At 43.4% G+C, this 16125-nt stretch overlaps 1 protein-coding gene across 7 annotated transcripts in view; it reads right to left on the bottom strand.

Annotated features, from left to right (window-relative positions):
- Nucleotides 1–16125, bottom strand: part of NRP2 (neuropilin 2) — a 129470-nt gene that overhangs the window by 33975 nt on the left and 79370 nt on the right. For 6 of the 7 annotated variants that reach the window (XM_019553692.1, XM_019553689.1, XM_019553690.1 and 3 more), the window contains exons 13-14: nt 4149–4411; nt 1230–1326 (exon numbers count right to left, since the gene is read on the bottom strand). In XM_019553692.1, the coding sequence (XP_019409237.1) occupies nt 1230–1326; nt 4149–4411 (360 nt within the window). Of the gene's footprint in view, nt 1–1229; nt 1327–4148; nt 4412–14075; nt 14102–16125 lie in introns of those variants that run through there. The other variant, XM_019553694.1, reaches the window with a different exon arrangement.

Here is a 16125-nt window from a genome sequence, read left to right as displayed (position 1 = left end):
AAAAGTTATAAAGGAAACATTATTAATATATTAAGTATATTAGTATACTAGTATACTTCAGTATACCTTTGTGTCAGTACTCCCAATTCTGCCTCCTAATTTCCTTCCCCTTGCAAGAAGCCCCTCAACTGCAACCCTACTAATAGCCCAAACGCAACTGCTGCGTGGGCACCCATATATAGTACACTGAAGTATATTAGTATACTTCATCTTCCACATTTCTTTTTCATGCAATGGAACTTATGAGATTAAAACATGTTTGGCAATGCTAATGCACAGAATTTTACATATGAAATATAAGCACTTTTGGCCTACAGAAGACAGCAAATAGCCAGCAGAGTACAAAGCCTCAAAGAAATTGGGGCCCACTCTCTTGGAACTCAGAATCCTGCCAGGGCAGGCATTTGCCCTTTGTTCCAGGGCTGTTTTATTCTATACAGATTCAAATACTCCCTTATCACCTGCAGCATCTGAGTACCTTCTAGTAGTGCATTAAGGGACATGACTAACATCTGTCATAATGTGGTTCATTTCTCTCTCACCCCAGAGATACGCCTCCTTAAAAAGAGAAGGGGAGGTCCATTGAATTAAAGGACATGCATTTAGGTGAAGATAAGTAAGGAAAGTAACCTTGCTGAAGTGGGCCTTTCCAAGTGCCCAACTCAGGCCACAGCCAGCTCCAGCAGAAAGACTATTAATGACCACAGTATGGGTTGAGTGGCCTCTCAGGAGCATGAATATCTTTAGAGTTCAGAACTGCTAGCAACAGATTCCAGGGCATAGCCACCTGTTTAGTTAGAAAGTGTGTGTTAATATCTAACCTAAACCTCCCTTGTTGTACTCTAAGCCCATTACTTCTTGTCCACTCTTCAGTGGACACAGAATAATTCATTGCCATTCTCTTTATAACCACTCTTTCTGTCCTTGCAGACTATTTTAAAATCTCTGTTTTCCTTAATTTCCTTCAGAAGCACGAAAAATGCTGCTAAAACTCAGAAACTCAGTATAGCTCAGGTCATCCCTTGGCAGAATCTCAGATACGAAGTTTCTCATGAACTGGCCTTCTGCAGGCAACTGCATGTCCTTGTTTAGCTTTGTGCAGGAGGAGAGGATACAGGATTCACTGGGTGAGAATTACTATGCCTTTACTAGGTAGGTCAGGCTCAATGGTCACAAAGGTCCACTCTGGCATTACTATCACTAAGTATGAGAGACTGATGTTTACATACCCATGCAGTTCTCCAGGGAGACATCAGTGGCTATCCGGATGTCATCAATGGCAATCTCCCCTGAATATCCTTTGCGTATAACACCCTCAAACACGATCTATGAATAATCAGAACAGTTGTGTCAACGTTAAGTTGCCAAACAGCGTAAACAGCCCTTGGTCCCGTCCAAGAAAAGATATGAAATGTGCTTCCCACTTTTACTGGAGGAGCTAAATACTGGTCTCCTTATCAATCCTTATTCAAGTGCACAGCAGTACACAAGCAGTCATACAAATTCTTGGGAGTGTGTTGGGGATAACTTTTTGATACAGATGGTAGACAGGCCAACTAGTGGGGATTTCTTGGTCATAAATAGAGAGGAATTTGCAGATGGCACCAAGCTGGATAGAGCTGTGACACTCTGGAGGCCAGGGCTAGGATCCAGAATAACCTGGACTGACTGAAAAAAAGGGTCTGCAATCAATTAGATGCGATTCAACACGGACAAGTGCAAAGCCTGCACTGGGGATGGAATAATTGCAGGCACAAATAAAGACTGGAAAATGGCAAGGCTGTAGGACTGTAGAGAAGGACCTGGGGTTATAGTATATTAATTTGAGCCAACAGTGTGCCATTGCTGCAAAAAAGCTGACAACACACTGGGCTGTATTAATAGGAGTGTCACTTGCAAATCAAGGGAAGTGATTCTTCTTCTCTATGTAGCACTGGTGAGGCCTCACTTGAAATACCAGTCCAGTCCAATGTGTCCAGTTTTGGGCCCCAGACTTCAAACAGGATGTGGACAGTTTGGAAAGAGCCAAGCATAGAGGAATAGAAATGATTAGGGGCCTGGGAAGCAAGTCTTATGAGGAAAGACAGAAAGGGCAAGGGCTATTTAGTTTGGAGAAGAGTAGACTGAGGGAGAATTTGAGAATAGTCATCAAATACCCAAAGGGCAATTTCAGAGAGGATGGAGATGGGGGGTTTCCTATGGCCATAGGGGACAGGACTAGGAGTAATGGCTTCAAATTGAAGCAGAGGAAATTTAGGTTTGAGATTAATTAGGAGGAACTTTGTGACTATGAGGGTGGTCAAACATTGGAAAAGGCTGCATACAGAAACTGTGGAATCTCCATCATTGGCAATTTCCAAGAGCATGTTGGATTCACAATTGGCCGGGATGGTTTAGTATCTAAACTTCAGATGCTGCCTTGAGTAAGGGACTGGACTAGATGACGTTGCGATTCCCCTTCCAGTTCTACTTTCCTATAATCCTAAGGCAAAATTCCCCTCAGCTATGAAAGGTCTATCTAATGAGGGACTCAATAAACCTCATGAAGCAGTTTATCATCTAGCCCAGTGCTACGTTCGCAACTGTTGTTTTTTTCAAAGAAAATCCCTGTTTTAGTGAATGAAACCAGTCAATTAATATGAATTTCTAGTATGTAGAGTGGGCCAGTTTGTCAGCTTGGGTAAACCGGCATAGTCCTTTTAAAGCCAACGGAGCGATACTGATTTATACCAGCTGAGGATATGCCCCATTATGTTAATACAGGCACCAGAATTAGTCCATGAAAATGAAGTTAGACCCTGCAGTAAGTCTGAAGTGCTGTTTCCACTGATCTCATGCAATAGGTATTAAAATGCTGCAAGAGATAAGCACATGTAAGCCTATTTCATCACTTAGCAAAATAAAAAATACACTATTCAGCTATGAAAAATGCCAAGTGAAAATATCCCACTCTCTCAGTAATTCATCTGTGAGTTTATTAAGGCCTGTGTATCACTTATAATGAACAAAGCAATATATAAAATACCTGATCTGTAAGTCATTATATATATTGGCATTTGGCTAAAAAGCCAAACATACACCTGAACACTGTAATATAGATCCAGCAGTATTGGGGTAAAGACTTTTGTTTTATTTCTGTTGGCTCACTCCCTTTCAATTGCTAAGTTAAAGCCCAATTCTGCAGTCTTTGCATGTGCAAAGCTCCCACAGAGGTCAACAGAAATTTTGCAACTATAAAGGCTTCTTCAGTATCAAACCATTAGCTTGTAAGTTCTATCGGGCAAGGACCTTGTTTTCCTTCATTTTGGACAGTGACAATGCTCATAAGTAAGTAATAATAGGCAGCATATATTGTCTGGCAAGCAGGCTGAGCCCTGGCTTGTCTTATTAGCCAGATGTAGCAGCTTTTTGGCTAGGGAGGAATTTAATACATTGGGAGAGCCCAGTCCTGCCAACTCTCCATGCACAAACCTCTCTTTATCTTCTCACTGGGGAACTGGGAGCATTGGAGAGGTTTCTAAGTGCACTGATTTCACCAGACGGGGTATACAGGTCTTCTCCGTGGGACTAATTCTGCTTCCATTGTGACAAAATGGCAGTGGGATTATTCAGTGTCTACTTGAATTCAGCTTTCTGTTCTTGTCTCAGCAGTCTGACCACTAGATTGACAAAAAGACCAGATTTCTCCCCTCCTCCTCACATGCACAACTTGAAGCCAAGGTCAGGAAAGTGTTGTTTGGTTTCTTTCCCTGCATTCTTTCTTTAAAACTGGACTCCCTCCCTCCCACCTTCCCACCTTCCTGATTGCAGGATTTGTTTGTGTTTGTTCCTTAGGGTTTTGTGTCTCTTGTCAGATTACCTGATAATCATCTAAACGAAAATGGAGGAAAAATATTTGTAAAGGGAAGAGTTAAGGAATATAAAAGGTAACAGTATGAACAAAGACCTAAGTCTGTGTATAAAGATAGGCACGTTCTGAATAACAAACAGTGTCATTTAGTTACTATAGTAACATGAGAAACACAATGAAAACAGCCTCACTCAGCCATGCTCCCTAATGATGAATGGGCACAGCGCTTTGAAATATTGAAATAAGTATCAGTAAAATCCACTCGAAGCTCAGAACAAGCCTCCCTTTATCATCTTACCTGATACACCATGTCATAGCTTGGCAGAATGATCCGTCCTTCTCTCCATTCTTCCCCATGGTCTTCTGTGATGACCCACAATGGTTTATTCTCCTGGCTTGCTTCCCGCCACACCTGCAGCATTACCCCATTCCCACCCGATGCTTGATACTGGAACACCATGCACGTGGCACTCCTGGGCAAGTAGACTGGGGGGCTGATGAGCCGGGCATGTCGGCCTTCTCTCCTTCCGCTGCTCTGCAGCCACAAGTAATCCTTACCATCTGGTCAAGGAAAAAAGAAGGAAACTCATCAGATTTCCTACTAGCATTTGCCATGAGTCTTCTGCACACATACCTAGCCCTCAGCTAGACAACAAGCTTAGACTAGCACAGCTAACTACCTCTCTTTACAGCAAGTTCAGAAATGGCATTTTACTAAGCTCATCCAGCACGTAACTGGAGAGCTTGAGGGAGCAGGGAACTTGGCATTTATCTTATAAGAGCACCTTATGTTTCTACCAGTTTAGCTTTTCAAACCTGAATAGTTAAGTTCTGGCTCCCTGAGTGGCATTCTGTTCATTTCTAGGCAACTGCTGAGCAAATTGCTGAGCAAATTGCATCATCTATATGGTTGTCTAAGACCTCAAAGTGCCACTTATGCACAGGTTGGCATTCTGTTCCTGCAGACATAGTCCTAGATGCATGGACCATGCCCATGTACTGGCCACATGTGGATTATGCTCACACACTGGCCACCTTTGCTAAATGGTATTTTGGGGACTTTGATGACCATGTAGATATCCAAATCTGAACATTTAGATGATCAGGAAAGAAGAGAATGTCACCCGTAGTTTTATATTTGGATGTTCAAGTGGGAAAAAAACCCTGTAAAATAGGTACTAAAGTAACCCAAGTTGATTTGCATACCCAGAAACAGAGCTGGGTTCCCTAGTTAGGTACCCAGGTTTGAAAATGAAACCTATAGTTTTATCTTTGTTTGATGCTTCCTCTGCCAGTTCTTCCACAAGGCAGAAGCTGACACTGTACTTCATGGGGGCTGCTGTTCCTTGGCACCCGTATCGTGAACGCCCTTTTTGAATATTGCTTGGAGATTTAAAACATACACTGAGTCTATTGTAATCTGCTGTACAGAGACAATGAACTTCATACTTCACTCCAAACACAACCCCAGGCTGGGACTTCTTTTCTAAATATTTGGAATGCGAGTATTCAACTTAATTTTGACTGGTGCCTAACAAAAAACAATTGGCAAAAAGGATGAATCTGCCAGTTTGGTCCATGTATCCAGCATGGACAAGCTCAGAACATGGCTTCACAGGGTTCACAACATGTTTTCCTGGAAAAATACCAAGAGTAGTTTTTAGTTCTAAAAATAAAGCAAGACACCACTGAGTATTCATTCATCGCTGTTTCACAGAAGGATATGAACAGGACAGAAGCTGCCAGAAGGATGTAGGAAACGGTAGGAAAGGAAAGGGAGGGAAAACTTTGTTCATAGTGCTGGGATAGTTGTGACATGTGGAATGAAAGCCACTAATAACAGAAGGAGTCGAGAGAGCAGAATTCCGTGAAACGATTCTGCCTTTGTGAAGAGACCGAGATAAACTCATCCCTGCCGCGAATGTGCATCCCAAGCAAACCGGATAATTCAAGAGATATTTACAGGGAGCGAAAAAGCCTGTGCTGTATCAAGCACAACCTCAGTACTTCCGTGGAGACTAGTGTCTGAAAGAGAAATACATAAAGAAGGATATTACATAGCCTGAGATGGAGCAGTAAGGGAGATAGATGTCTTTTTCACCAGCAGCTATGGTGTGGTAAGATACTGATAATGGAATTGGAAAGCATAAGCCAAAGATTGACATAATTAGGACAAGTTAAAGTGCAGTTATAGTCAGAAAAACTAACTGTAATAATGACATTGTGGGGGGTTCATATTTATTCTGCCTGCAATTAGCTCAGCTTACAAGTCTGAAGCTGATTTTTTTAACCACCAGAGCTACAAACTCCTCCTAGGATCTGGATATTAAGCTCTGTTCTTTCTGTCTCTTTTCATCACCAGTGGTAAATACTCTGCAATCAGAACCTAGCTGACAATTTTGTTGATAATATGCAAGGTAAAATGAAGCCCTGCTTTTGATTTTTTCCATAGTGTAGCTGGATTGGCCCAGAAGTGCAAACAGGAGAATGAACAGGTTTTTGTGTTTTAAATAAATGAAGATGATGCAGATAGAAACATTGGGCATTTATACACATACATCTTCATGCCAGGACATACCAGAGATCCGGTGCATCCGAAAAGACTCGATTAATAGACTCTGCTCCACACACGAGCTGATGTGGTGAAAACAGCGTGCAGAAAATGGTGGCGGTGCACTTGTGAACTAAAACACCGCCAATGTGTTTTGTTTCAAAAGTACGTTGCTGCTGTTTTCTCAGTGCTGATGTGCATTTCACCACTTATACAACTGCATGCGCTGCAGCGCTGGGCACTTTTAAAAGCACCTGGTGCTGTGGCACAAGCATGTGTACAAATGCCCATTAGGAGCAGGAGCACTGGGTAAAGAGGTATGTTTCTTTCTTAAGAAAATCTCTTTCCAGAATGTAACTGCACATTTGGCCTAGGGATGCACTGCTAAAGATTTTCTTGGCTGATACTGATAGTCGATTATTAACCAGCCATATCGGACGATACTGATCCGATAACTGATATACAGGAATGCAGTTGGGCAGTGTGGAGAGCAGCTCCTTTAAGGTAAATCTGTAGAGGAGAAGGGGTATGTGTGGGGGGGCAGATGGAGGCCTCCACAATGAGGGAGGGAGTGGGGCGGGGGCAGGGACTGTGGGCACTGCTGCGGTGGCTCATCCAGGGAATCAGCATCCTGGTACTTAAAAATGGTGATGGCAGCACTTGAACTAAAGCTTGTCAAATGAGCTTTAGTTCAAGTGCTGCCACCGCCATTTTTAAGCACAGGAATACCTTTAACTGGAGCAGAGCCAGGCAGGGTGAAGGCAGATATGGGCTGCCTGCTGTGGGCTCGGGGTTTTATGCTCTGATGCCTTTGCCCCAGGGCCCCATACCAGCCTTGCATGCCCTGTCTACCCAGCAGGAGGCACAACTCACCACCACCACTGCTGCCAGGCAGGCAGGGGATGTGTAACCAGCATGAGGCTCCCGAGGGAGAGGCGGCAGAGTAGAGAGCCTCAAGCCTGCAATGAGCAATGTACATCCATCCCACGCACAGATCGGGGGGAGAGAGGGAGGGAGGGAGGGGGCACACATGCTCCACCACCATGCTTCCCCTGAGGCAGGGAGCCCCTCTCCACCCCACCCCCCATGCCCTCTGGACAACCCGCCTGTGGCTCTGTCCTGCTTTCTGTCCTGGGTCCCATTCACTGCCCTGGCAGTGCCCCCAGCCCCTGTCCCACTTCCTCCCTCCCATCTCCAACCCCACATACCCCTTGCCTCCCCCAACACCTCCCCCTTCACAGAATTACCTGCAGGGCGCTGCTCTCCATGCTGCCCAGCTGCATTCCTGCATGCAGCTGCTTGCATGCATGCGGCATCCAGGGGCCCCAATCAGAAGGCCTATTGTATTTATCGGTGACAGTATCAGCTATACCAACCAAAAAAAAAACCCTGATCCGATATGCAACCAAAATATGAGTGCACCTCTAGTCTGGACAATTCCTGAAGAGGAGGAACGGGCACTGGTACCAGCTGTACTTGATCACTCAAATGAAGTCCACAGTTGTGACTGAACTGGGAAAGGCCAGTGCAGTACTATGAATAGTTTCAGTGAAAAACTATTGTTATATACACTGGCATGGCACATGGCTGTGTTAATCTAGATGACTCAATCTTTATTTAATTGGATACATTAAAATAAATGCCATAGAAGGACTGCAAGGTCCACTATATTTAAAGGGACAGTTACTGATATGATGGCTCACCATACTGATACGATTGCACACCATCTGTCAGGTCTCTTGTTGTCCTATAGAAGCATGAACATGGCTATTCCTGGTTATTGGAACTCCATATGTTTTTAGTATCCCATGTGATAGCCTCTGTCTCTGTTTTTTCAGTACCATAGGGATGGGTATTGCTAACTTAACATTATACCCAGAGATCTGTAGTTTTCTCTTCCTATTCCAGTTCTGCTGTCGCATCACCCTCGACCTTAATGGGTAGGATTTTGATGAGAAATCTGCATTGACTTTATTCTGTCTCACTGAAGTTTTACCACTGACATTAGTAGGAAAAGAGTTGGGTCAACCCTAAGCACTTTGAAAATCACATCAAATAAGTCCCCAAATTACACCTGGAAGTTTACAAAGCTCAGATTCCAAAAGAGCAGAAGGCAGAAAGTTGCTGCCTCACTCAAATTAAGTTAAAATCAAATTTGTGTGTGCAAAATAATAAACCCTTACGTACTCCTCAGGCACATGATCAAAAGATAATGGAGACATGTCAGGTTCTTGTAAAATCCCACTAACTTCCCTGGAGTTATACACCAGGGATGAACAGGAGCCTATTAGCTCATGTAACACTAGAGTAATATTTTATGGCCCCTAGTGAAAAAAGACTTAGGCTTTTGCCCACATCGGTGCAAACAAGCATCAGCATCCAAAAGATCAAAGAGTGTTTGCCCACTCCTGCTTGAATGAATCACTTGAAAAGGTACCATGCCATTTTCTAATAGAGGAGAGTTCTCATGATTCAGCTCAGAATGGCGGTAGTGGAGGAGGAGATGAGGGAGATAAACAAGCAGAGGAAGAAAAAAGAACAAGCTGTATCTCATGCATAAGCAGTGATAATGTATAATAAGCCACCAAGGTCTTCTGAATTAAAATTCTCTCTCTGTTATTCACTACCAGTTTCTTCAAAAGAAGAAGAAAAAACAAACAAACTCAAAAGCAAAAAACAAACAGCAAGAGTACAATTATTTTGAAGCTAAAACTGCTTCTCAGGCAAGTTATCCAGTCAAGAATACAAACACCAGTCAGGTTTCTAAAGTTTTAGCACTCTGCCAAAATAATATATATTTCATTGTATCCTCATCCTCTGTGCGTTGCTTGTCATCTCTTCTTAGGCTTTGATATTGTCAAGAGAACCTCCAGGGAGACCTACTGAAGTCAACATGGCTCTTTGCAAAAGTGGGATTGTCTGAACAAATCTGACTGCAGAAATGGGACCTTGGATTGTAAGCTTGTCTGTGCAGGGATGTACTCCTATGTATTGCAGTGTCTAGTGCAAGACCTCAGTGCTAATTGGGGTCTCTGAGCATTACTGTGTAGCAAACTCAGATTCCTATAGCAAAAGCCAGTGGTCAGTTATTATTAAAAGTGGTTTGACTGAGTGAGGGGTTGAGCACTCCCACCTCCCACTAATGGCTTTGAAGAGGGTCAAAGGCTCTGAACTGGTAGCTGAATAAACACAGGGCACATGCACCTTGTTTTGGGTACCTGCATACACAGGTACACAGACACATGGCTGATCTGTACATCACTCCAACACTGTACAGGGAAGACTCCAGCTCTAGTCAAAGCACCACTTCAGTAGAATTATATTTGCTTACACCAGAGCTGAATTTGTTCCCATTTCCATCAGTCTGGGGAATCAAAGAAACTTCTGAACTACTGCCAAAAACAGTCCAATAACCCTTCAACACAAAGTCTTTTAGAGTTGTTGTAGCCTGCTGAAACACTATGCTCCCTGTGTTCATAAGGGCTTCTTGCTTGCCTCTTGATATTTTTGGTCAATATCAAGTACAATCAGCAGGTGGGCTCATTCTCTGGATAATTAAACCAAGTGCCCACCTGCAATTAGCAATGGGGTTTTGGTGGGAAATATTTCTGTGCTTCATAACAGTGCTTAGAGATACTGGTTAAGCAAAGGCAGACATTACTCGCTGTGTCATGCAAATGTAAACTTGGTGGGTCACTGATGCCCAGCAGGATACTGCCGAAAAACCTTGTGAATTTGCTGAGACTGACAAAACAAGGCCACTGCAGACCTAACCACTGAAACAGCATGTCTGGCCCTAGTCATTCCAACAGTTTATATTTTTGATATGGTTAATGGAAGCTTGTAGTGCAGAGAAAACACCTGAAAGCTACCACTTCTGTTCCTAAAACACTTACAGAAAGACTACATAGATAAGTTGGTCGATTATTTCAGGGTCAGAAATGCATTTTAGGTACTTTCTTTGTTTCAAAGCATCTGTTCTTGCTAATGACACAGTGGATAACTGTTCCACAGAATGGGCATCAAAGGTTCAAAAGGCCAGCTCAGAGGAGTGCAAGACAAACCTGTTCAGACATTTTAGCCTACTGCTGTTTCTGCAACTGGTGCATCTCCCACTTCACACAGAGATTTATGAGTACATCTGGATTTTGTAGAGCAAGAGCAGTGTGACCATGCAACCATCACCATCCAGATAATAGCAGAATCAATTGTATGTGCACCTTAGTGAGCCCCCGATAAATCACATGGCTGAGCCTCCAAACAAACCATCTGGCCAATGCACTCTTTTTTTTGGCTAGTTCCTTCCCCTCCTACTGGCAAACCAGCTGAAAGAGTATTAGGTGCAGCAGGAGATGCAGCCTCACAATTCAGGTCATGCTTAAATCATGTGTCAATACAGCACCTTCTCTCACAAGGTCAATCTATCTATACTTGGTTCCTGTATATATCACAATTGGCTCCCAGGAAAAACAGCTTCACTGAATGGTCTCAGCAGCACATCTGGAAGTTTTCCAATGAAACACGTTGTGTAGGATGTACACAAGCAATTACTAAGATTTCAGTCAAAGGCCTAGACTTTCCTGTTCACTGAACATTGATGACTTATAACTGCTACTCTTATGAGGGATCTATGCTGAATTGCATTCACCTACATCTCTTCCATAGGTCATTGCACTTCCTATTATATAACTGGATCCTCTGTGTCTTTCAGTGAAAGCACCACATCTAACCACACCTGCCTTATGTTTGTTAAAGCCAAAATATTACTTCTCTCCTTTGGGTCCTCATTTCCCATCTGCCAATTGCAGAACTTTTTGCTGTTTGTCTTTTCCATAACTGTGTCATATTCACAACTGGTATTTCCTAGTCTTTCTGTTTCTTGGCAAAAAGGATGGTTGAGTGCAGATGTTAGCAACCTAAGCATGCAGGCCAGATCTTTATGTGGCTCACAGAGCCATGGGGCTTCAGGAGCTTCCAGCAGTGTGGGGGCTTTGGTAGGGGACTTTGCCCGCACAGGTAGAGAGAACTAGCCGCTGGGGGGAGTGGTGACTGCAGCTGTGGCCCAAGCCAAGTTGGAAGTGGCCTGTACTCAAAGTTAAACTCCATTAAAGCACTGCCTCCCTGAAAACAATTGCTGACCTCTGGCCTAGCTGATAGGTCACCAGGCTGTGGTTCAGCAGACTTGTAGGTCAGCTCCCAGTTGTGCTAATAATTTACTGTATCACTTTGGGAAAGTCTTTTGATATACTCATGCTTTACCCTCCAATACTTCCCCATCTCACAGGGTGTTAGAAGCTAAAATTATTTTTTTTTCATTGGTCAGATATTAAGGTGATGAGGGCCATAAGAGTATGTGGATAAGAGCCAGGTAAACATTTTTGGCAAGTGGTGATTTCTGTAAAAATTGTGGTTTTGATCATCCCCAAACTACTTGCAAACCAGGCTGAAGGCTCCTAATAGTTTCAGATGAAGAAAAAAATTGGGGGCTAGATTCACCAGCCTGCCAGTGGTAACACAATCGTCTTCTCTTGTAATCCATGGGTTAAAGCACCCACAAAAGGATGGGGGAAATCTAGATTCAGCTCCTTCCTCTGCCTAAGGAAATCTGAACCCACATCTCCAGGACAGTGTCTTAGCAGATTGACTGCAAGCTAGGTTGGGGTGGGAGGTGGTGGTCTCAAACTTGCTCATTGACATTGTTTTACTTTCCATAAATAATTAAACATTTGCTGGCTCAGGGGCTGGAACCCAAGAAGTCTACTTCCCACCCTCCCTCAGACAGTATCTAAACCACCAGAGCACAGAAAGACTCCCACTCTTCTGCTCTTTGAGCTTTACCTCCAACAACAGGGACTGAGAGCATTCTGTCCCAAAACAGCTTCTAGCTTGGTGGTTAAGGGCACTTTTCCTGAAAGATGCAGGTACAGAGCTTCTCCAGCAGAGGAGGGCATTGCACCTAGGTCATCCAGGCTCAGTGCTCTAATACTGTGCTAGTGGACAGAAGAGGCTGATACTTCTGCCTGCAGTGGCATGTTTGTGGACTTGGGCTACCTTCTCCTTTACTTCTCTTATATATGCCAGAAAGGAAATGTTTCATTCTGGGGGCATGGAACATGATATTTGACATGAAACATTTTTAGAGTTGTCACTTCAGCAAGAGAGAAATGAAAACCCTGAAATTCAGTTTAATTCAAACAGTTTTTTTCATTTGTTCCATCTGGCCGATGAACCAAAAAAATAATTATTCAAACAGTCCTAATATTGATCAATCACAAGCAGCCAGTGCGTACAAAGCTATAGCTTCCGTGTTGTCAGTGACAGGTCTCCTGTATCACAATGAGAGACCTTTATTTATAAAGGCAAATCAATTCTCAATAAAGCTAATATTTATAATAGCTGGATGACTACTACTGCAGGAGAATCTCCTAAATTTGATTATGTGTTAATTAGCTAGGCAACTCACCACCAGTTTATTCTCTAAATTAGTCAATAAGAAGGCACAGCTGTCCATCCCTACACAAAAAATCAAACCCTTGATTTAATCTTTAGAACCCAGAAAACATTCAGGTTCATTACTGCAATTTCTCCTAAGTCTTACATTTTCAGCAGTCAGTGCTGAGCAACTGCTGCTCCCAGTGATTTCAAACTAGGTCTGTGGATCTCTGATAATCAAGCAATAATTAGAGCCTGTTGTTTATGATAAATGATCTTCTTAATATTGTCTAAGACCCATCTACAAACCAAGAGCAACTGCACATGCTTTTGTATGAGCCTGTATATGCTGCATCATACCACAATCTGTATGCTTCTATATATGCACAATTAAAGCCATCCATCAGCCAAATAAAGGCCTCAAGTGCATGAGCTGCATATCCAGTTTTGTTCACGCACAACAGGTGTACACACTTCTCAAAATCTAGTCCTAGGCCATTGACTCACCCAGCCATTGACTCACTGTGATGAATCTATGGAGTGATCCAGTCTGCTACCTAACATTTAAAATAAAGCTCTTTGTTTACCACAGAATACTCTAGCCCAGTTTTGCAGGCAACCTGTATGATATACACATTTAAATATAAAAACTGGATAAGGAGTGTGAAAGGAAGGCAAAGATCCATGTATAAGGCATGAAAGGAATATTAGCCCAGCCCCACTTCCCCGGAATTTATTAGAAGTTTTGCCTATTATTTAGGGACAGATTGTGACCCTGGTTATGCAACTATGCAATACTGAGAGTCATAAGGACTCATTAGCTGCACTGCCCAGGCTGCCCACATCCTACTGGTGTATAGAGTAGGGAACTCCTTTGGAGAGGCTGCTACTCTGTCTCTCATGTATGGGGAGTAGTTTGCACAGCCTGGCTCTTGTTTCAGGTGAAGTGACCTAAACCAGATACAGGGCTGGCTGAGATTTCATACCCCTCTGTCCCATTTAGCATGGGGAGATTCAGGAACTGTATTGTCAGTCACAGTTTGGCTCCTGGTGTGCTCCTAGGGAAATGTATCTACTCATATATCCTTCAACAAATCTCCTTATAATGTAAGATACTATTCATTCAGTATGAGAGCATGAGTGTCCAGGACTGAGCACAAAACTCCTCCAATGAAATTAATGACAAACCTCTTATCAACTTCAGGTTTGCGGTCCTAGTGGCCAAGTTCTCACGGCTGAAGTAAAAAGGATTACCCTCTAAAGATCCCCTGGGAAAAACACAGGAACAGTAAAGTTCACTGTGCTTAAATATGGCCCAACATTTGTTTTTCCTATAAAATGAGCTCTTATGAAACCTCAGAGCAATACAAACATTCTCCCACTGAAAAGCTTTGAAACAAGTAAGCCTTCCCTTGCAGTGTTTGCAACCCAAGTGTAGCAGCACTTGTGACCCTGAAAACAAAATGGGTGACAGACCATAAACAAAAGTGAATTTCTGTTCATGGCTTTTCATGGCCCAGTCTGCACAAGACCACAATTGTAAAAGTTACATTAAAAACATTCTTCCCATTTTGTTATATCTGTATGTGTTGTTAGCAATATGGGGTTGTGATACATGTATTTATTTACAATATTCAAGGGTGGAACCAGCAAACTTTGCCTACACAAAAAAAACAGGGGAGCCCATGTAAGCAAAGGCAGGAAGAGAGAAATACAGAGTGGAGCCCTATGATTTCCCAACTGACCTCTTCTAATTATTTATTTAGTGACTGCAAAATCCACATGCTCCAGATTCTCAGCTGCTGCATCCATGTAAATCCAAGGAATGACACTGATTCACATCAACTGAGAATCTGACCCCAGCCTCTTTTCTTAATCAAACAAATGTACCTCCCTGGTAATCAGCCATGCTTATTATTACAGCAGGCCTCACAGACACTTCTAAGACTCAAGTCATTCAGCTACATAAATGGATTTATCTTCTGGTCCCTTAAGAATTCTGGATTCTGCTCAGTGGACACTAATGGTTTTGCCACTGATTTCAGTGGGAGCAGGATTAGACCCCACTGAAAGCTGGTCCTACTGCAAACAGTGCTCAGCTTTCTCCCTGCAGCAGGAAATCTTTTTTTATGGATAGGAAGCATTTGAAGGTCCCTAGTGGGAAACGTATATTGAAACCTTCTTAGGGGCATGACATAGGAAGACCTGTATTCCTTTTGCCCTGCAAAAAGTTGGATAACAGCTGGAGTCATGATGGGTTTTGGCTAACTTGAGCAACTTGGCATCACTTTCACCAATAGGGGTCCCTGAATTTGTAATTGGAGCTCTTAGGGGATGACATGGAGATAATCCATGTAGCTAAAAGTGCAACACAGTACTAAAAAAAGAAACTCTGAGCTGCCTGCAAGAGTATCTTGGAAACCAAAATAGTGGAAGAAAGGCCATGGGTGTCTTGTCAGCCTTGAGAAGTAGTTACCAATGCCAAAGAAGAGAACTAAGAGCACCCTCCCAATGACAGATAGATATTTTGAAAGAATTTGAGTCCATCTTTCTACATACTCTGCTAATCAAATGCTTGGAATTTCCTCACTGCCATTTCTCCCCTTTCTCCCATGCATCCTCAGCCAGAGCCCCTCCTTTTATTCCTTCTAATTTAATTTTTTTGTTTTGCCATCTGATGAAGAAACAGTAACACATTCCACATGCCTCTTAAAGGCACAGTGCATTTGACTCCATTATAGTTTCATAGTAAGTAGGGCTGGAAGGGACCTGAGCAGATCATCAAGTTCAATCCCCTGCCATGGCAGGAAAGGGTACTGGGGTCAGACGACCAGAAAGGTGATTGTCTAGCCTCGTCTTAAAGACCCCCAGGGTAGGAGCCGGCACCACTTCGCTTGGACGTTAGTTCCAGATCCTAGCTGCTCTGACAGAGAAGTAGCATCTCTTGATGTCTAGCCTGAATCTACCCTCTGCCAGCTTGTGACCGTTATTTCTTGTCGCTCCTGGCAGTGCTCGGGGAAACAGGGACTCCCCCAGTGCCTGCTGGTCCCTCCAACCAGTTTGTAACAGGCCACTAGATTCCCCCACAGCCTTCTCTTGTGGAGGCTGAACAGGTTCAGGTCCCGTAGCCTCTCCTTGTAGGGCCTGCCCTGCTGCCCCCGATCATGTGAGTGGCCCTCCTCTGGACCCTCTCCATGTCGTCCACATCCCTCCTAAAGTGCGGCGCCCAGAACTGGATGCAGTACTCCAGCTGCGGCCTGACCAGTGCCACACAGAGGGGGAGGATCACCTC

Source organism: Crocodylus porosus, unplaced genomic scaffold (genome assembly GCF_001723895.1).
Source record: "Crocodylus porosus isolate Cpor-Errol unplaced genomic scaffold, CroPor_comp1, whole genome shotgun sequence".
Taxonomy (NCBI): domain Eukaryota; kingdom Metazoa; phylum Chordata; order Crocodylia; family Crocodylidae; genus Crocodylus; species Crocodylus porosus.
This window is presented reverse-complemented; position numbering and strand designations above follow the sequence as displayed.